The sequence below is a fragment of the Monodelphis domestica genome, chromosome 2 (genome assembly GCF_027887165.1).
Source record: "Monodelphis domestica isolate mMonDom1 chromosome 2, mMonDom1.pri, whole genome shotgun sequence".
In the NCBI taxonomy this organism is placed as follows: domain Eukaryota; kingdom Metazoa; phylum Chordata; class Mammalia; order Didelphimorphia; family Didelphidae; genus Monodelphis; species Monodelphis domestica.
Window position 1 is genome coordinate 120373674 of NC_077228.1, and position 6000 is coordinate 120379673.

The 6000-nt window shown below is 37.3% G+C and overlaps 1 protein-coding gene across 9 annotated transcripts in view; it reads left to right on the forward strand.

The window, feature by feature from the left end:
* Window positions 1-3238, forward strand: part of RPS6KC1 (ribosomal protein S6 kinase C1) — a 202945-nt gene extending 199707 nt beyond the window's left edge. For all 9 annotated transcript variants that reach the window (XM_056815908.1, XM_007481378.2, XM_016430156.2 and 6 more), the window contains one exon: window positions 2231-3238. In XM_056815908.1, the coding sequence (XP_056671886.1) occupies window positions 2231-2341 (111 nt within the window). In that variant the 3' untranslated portion in view covers window positions 2342-3238. The remainder of the gene's footprint in view (window positions 1-2230) is intronic.
* Window positions 3239-6000: the final 2762 nt, after the last annotated feature.

Consider the following 6000-nt stretch of genomic DNA (forward strand, 5'->3'; position numbering starts at 1 on the left):
TTCTATGGTAACAAAGGCTAATCTCTCTGCTATGTGTTTGATCCCATCTCCTCCTGCCTCTTTGGGACCTTGTTATAGCTATCATTACCCTTTTCTCCTGCATTTTTCTGCCTCTATCTTTCTACTTGCTCCTTCTTACCTGCTTTCAAATATGCTCAGGTATCCCCCATCCCATAAGTTGAAGGAGCTTCATTTGAGTAGCCTCCATTTATTAGGAAGAGATAGAAAGCTAGATCATCTCTTCTACAGCAAGTATAGGATATAGTGTTCTGGTTTAAGGAAAGGAAAAAGGAAGACTTTGAAAAATTGCTTAATAAAGCCATAGTGGTGCCCCATATAAATTTCTAAGGAGTGTAATCAAATTAGCTCCAAAGTCATAGTGGGGAAAACAGAAGATAAGCATTTTCTAGGGAAGCTTTGTGCCACAGTGACTTCCTCTTCCATATACTACCTATGTGACCAAAGATGAGTCATTTAATCCCTTAGACCTTGGTTTCTCCATTTTTGAAATTAAGAAATTGAACTAGGTGGCTTCTAGAAGCCCCTTTGGATTCTAAATCTATGAACTTATGATTACTTAGGAATGAGGCTCAACAGATTGGGAGCAATGTGAGATGTTCCTAGCTAGTGTCTAATAAATCATTAAATTTTCCTAGTAGGTTGTTGGACATGATAATTTTTTAGTAGAGAATTGAGAGTATAGGATACTTGTTGAGATATAATTAACACATATCTGCCATCACCCTATGAGTATTTAAAAAAATTATTTTTATTTTCAGTTCTAGATTCTTTCCCTTTTTCCACTCCTCCCCCACCAATTGAGAAGGCAAGAAGTATGGTCTCTATTATATGTATGAAGTTGTACTGGACATATTTCTATTCTGTGAACATTATATTGAAAGATTTTGTGATTTCTTCCACTGATACATAGCAACTCTGGAACATACCAGCCTGAAATATTGCATGCATGTCTTTTTACTTTTACTATGTTGCACTTAATTCTATAATATAACAACCTAACAATTATTATTAATTTGTTATAAATAATTTACATTATTTATATGCATCATTATTAATACCTATTATTTACCATTAATAAAAATGTACATGCTGTATGCCAGGTACTGTGCCAGGCATTAGGAGCAAAAATTAAAAAATGATACAGCTCCTTCTCCCTCTGCCCTCAAGGAGCTTACGTTCAACAGAGGGAGATCACGCATAGAGGAGAGTGGTAGCCACTTAAAGTCATTTTGGTCTGGGGAGCCACAGGGAGGGAAGGTCAATCCATACAGTAGACAATGGACATTTCCTTATCAGAAGCAACAGTAGCCCTGAGTTGATTACTGTTTCCAAAGCAGGAGTTGAAAGGCAGTAATGGTAGGAGAGCGTAGAAGGTTACAAGTAACAGCAAGGTGAATGTCAAATTGACCTATGTGGATGGCTGGATAGGATGTGAAATATATTCTAGACTGACACTGGTTAGAGTAGGTGAATTATCACTTTCACTTGCCTCCCAGTCAAGGCATTTAGCCTTAGGGCAGAATTTCCTAAGCCAAGCCTGAGAACATGGTAGAGTTCCAGGTAGGGATAAATGGGGCCTTCAGCAAGGTAGACGGCAAAAATGACTCATGCAGACTGCTAGATGGGATGTGAATTACAGTCTGGTCAGATATCTATTCCATGGGCTTAAGGTGAGTTTGCACTCATTCACCAGCCATGACAGCCCCAAGCAGAAGCTGCAAAACAAAGCAAATTGCCCCAGTGACTTAGGGGCATGATTTACTTCCAAAGAGGTAAAAAGTAATTTTCATTGATTAGACTAGATTCTGTCCAATGGGTCTGCTATCCCCCAAAACTATTTCTAGCCCTAGAGAAACCATGATCTACATTTCTGCCTTAAGAAAATTAATGGTGCATTAGGGATCTGAAAGCCATTAGGATTTTCTAATGTGTATCTATGGAAGTTATCACAGTAACTAATTTTCCTAACAACCTTACCTTGTTTTACTAAATGCAGTAGAGAGAAGCAGAGTGATACACTAGCAGGATAAATCCTAACCCTCTCCTTGGCAGGGATCTATTTGACTGAACTGCTGTTTTTCAAGTGATTGTGGTCAGTTAGTTCTTAAAGCATAGCTCTCCCTGAGGGTAGGCTTAGTCCTGCCTACCTTTCCTAAACTTTTTTTTTTCAAATTCTACCTCTTTTATTAATTGAATCCTACTTTTCTAGCTCTTGCAGTTCAACCCTGTGGAGCGTCTTGGTGCTGGAGTTGCTGGTGTTGAAGACATCAAGTCTCATCCATTTTTTACCCCTGTGGATTGGGCAGAACTAATGAGATGAAAGCAACCTAGGGGTCATCTGAACAAGCTCTGGTCCTCTCAGTGACAAGTGGCTGTGGCAATGCTGACTTGCAGAAATTTATAGAGCACCAAATCACTTGGACAAAGACTTTTAAAGGAAATGGGGAATGAAAAATGCCAAAAGAGAACATTTTAATTCGAATTACTGATTAAATAGGGTATTAGTTGATTTCTAAAACAACAGTTTGTTGTATGTAAACCATTCACCAAGGTGTGGTCTCTATTAAGTCTGTTTGTGTGTGCTTGTGCATGTGCGCACTTCTAAGTGTGCATGTTGTGGAGAAATTATATACTCAACAGAAAAAGGAATGCACTTAAAGATGTACTTCTGATACATTATTGGAAGCATAGAACTGGGTGCCATGTGTAAGGACAGCCTTTAAGTGTCAGTTAACACCATTTTCTTTCAGCTACAACTGGTGGAAATGATTAAACAATTTAATGTCATTGCTGAATAAGATGCTAGAAGTGCTTTATGCATAATGTCATATGCAAAGTTTAAAAAGCAAGAAAAAAAGAAAATGTGTATTCTCATGAACTCTTTCCAGCACTGCTTGAATATATCTTGAATGTGGTTATGTATTGTTTCACACCTTGGGAAACTCATAAGGAAACTCCCTCCCCAGTCCCCCAACCTCAAACAACAGTCCTGATGTTCTCAACTTTGCTTAGTGCTTTGTCTGTTGACATTGGCCATTTCCAATTAATATTCATATACTCTATTTCCCTTCAACCATCCCCACCTTCTCAGATTAGTGATTTGTGCTACAAGACATCATCACGAAAAAGGGAATAGAGTGACTTATTTCCTCAAATTGTATCACCTTAATAAGGACAAAGAAATCATGCTAAATAAACGTGTTGATAAAAATGTAAATCTTTTTTTTATTCCATTAACAGTTATTTTCCTGTATTAATAAGGCTTCTACACATTTCTCCTTGGGAGAATGTTATCTTCAACTTAAAATAATCATCCTTATCTATCTCCTCCAAAAGACTTTTTTTTTTCTGAAATCAATTACTATATCTTTTTTTGCTTATAGTTGTCCTTCTACTTTACTGTAGTCATCAAACACATTGTCACACTCCTCACTGCTGCTGAACCCTATTAAAAATTAATTGGGATGGGTGAGGCAAGGTAGGTGGCTCCGTAGATTGAGAGCCAGGCCTAAGAGAACTAGAGTTTTGGCCTCAGACACTTGCTACCTGTGTTAACCCCGATTGCCTAGCCCTTGCTGCCCTTTTTGCCTTGGAATGAATACACAGTACTGATTCTGAGATGGCTGATAAAGGTTTTTAAAAAAGATGTAATTCGGAAATATTTAACAAAATAAATAAAAACACAGTGGAAGAGAACCACATGTTAGTGTGTGGTTTTCTAGATCAATATGTGGCCTTCACGGATCCATATGCCTGGTTGAGTCAACTCAGAGACCTATTTGAGTTTGACACCACTGCCCTTCTGTATCTTAGTTTATAGCTTGGCATATTTAGAACTGAAAAATCTAATCATCCAAGTTGAGCTGGATAACATTGTTATTTCATTACCAATAGACTTGCCCTGCTGATCTATATGAAGAGTATGAGTACTAACACATCCCAAATATTTGTAATATTTTGTGTTTGTATGTTGATATGATTGCTCCTCAGCATATCAATCTGTTTTCCTATTGTGAAGATAAATGCAGTATAGTGGAGTTATTTTCTAAACCTTATATTTGCAGACTTTTAAGGTTCAAAAAGCTTTGTCCGAAAAACAAAGGACAAGCAGAACCTTCAGTCACCTGAAATCACAGTATTCTGCATGTGTGCTTTTAAATTGCTTGTATTTTTGAATTCTATTGACAGCTTCCCCCCATCTCAAGTGCATCTGCACAGCTTCCATCTGCCAGTGACCAGGTCCACTCACCAAACTGAAATGGAAAAGGAAAATATTTTAGTGAAACAAAGGAAATCTGGGAGCATTTTTTTTTCTTTTTCAGTTATTCCACTACTTTTATTTTCCTCTCCTCTGCCCCCTCCTTCTTGTGACCTGAATGTCATCTGAGGGGTTGTAACAACACCAGAGGTTGGGGAATAGGTCACCAAGATCATCCCCTCTAGCATATTGGCCAAGATGACATCACTCTCTGGAATTGGATGTTAACTCACCACCCCCTTGTCTCAAAACAGGAACTCCCACAGGTGAGCAACAGGAATGACTTCCTGTGTCAGCTTGGTAGGAAATCTGCCTGTGCACAGACCTGGGACTTGCAGAACTTCCTTCCAGAAGTGCCCTGATTATGACTTTATGTAACCAAGGTGAAACACCCTGATGTACCACTTGATTTGTGTCTCCATGGCTCAGATTATAGTAATATCAACTGATGAGTAATTTTGGTCTTTTAGGATTATTCCACTCTTAACAATTTTCAACATTATTTTGGCTATATGCATATGTATAAAAACCACATGTGTGTGTGCCTGTGTGTGTGTGTGTGTTTATGGTCCAAAAAAGGGGATATAAGAGTCAAAGCAGGAAAAATGGCATATTAATTGCCTGGTTTGAACCAGTTGGGTTTAAGGTAGACATTTGTCTTTATATGCCTTCAATAATCCTGACTGATCTGTTTTTATACATTAGAAAACAGTAGAATGATTTTTTGTGGGGGAGAAGAAGAGGATTCATGACAGTTTTGATTTTGCCCTTTATAAATATTCTAAGTGTTAATACTATATAGTGTGTTCTTTTGGAAGGAAAGAGGGAGGAATTAGATGCTGTCGTCATAAAAGAAAGCATCGCCACTTGGCAGCCTATCTTTAAATGAATATATCTTGGATTTGTTACTATATTTCTTAAACAAATTCTCTCTTAATCTATTAGTTTACTAGTTTCTCTACAAAAAGGCTACTTCAAGAATTACTATCAGTAATTATTTACTATGATGAAACTCATTGTGCCATTCATTGGAGTATCTAAAAAAGCACTGATTAGAAAACAGTTTAGCTGCTTATTTCAAATATGGGATGAAAGTAGGTAGTTATATGAGTCAGTTCAGGGAAATAACTGAGATCTTGAAAGTACACATTCCTGTTTACACATCTGATTCTTTTTATTGTTTTACCTACAATCCCACTTGTATTTCATTCTCCCCAGACTTTCTTATTTTTCCTTTCTTTGTTCATGAGAATATACACTCTAAAATTATTTATCCTTTTGTTTAAATTCTATCCTTTTGCTTAAGTTCTATTTGTTTCTATTTCTTGGCTACATGGTTAGACTAACTAAACAAATTACTCATCCTGCTGTAATTGGGATATTTGGGAAGATGATATAGACTTGGAGCAAACACAATTGGAGGAATTTTTGCTTGGGAAGTATGGTGGACTCAATATAAAAAAGTCAAACCATGACAACCTAAGCATATGAGAAACCTTTTTCATTTACACCACCAAGCATCTCCTCCAAAGACTACCACCAGCATTATTGCATAATTTTTGGGAGGTATCGCCTTTGGATGGAGCAGTGTTTTGAGAGGGTCTGATTTAACCTAGAATATACACATTCCTCACGTCAGCTGGGAGATTTCAGATTCTTGCTTTACTTTTCAAAATACACTTCATGGAATCTAAGTTGGAAAAGACCTCAGAAGCATTTTG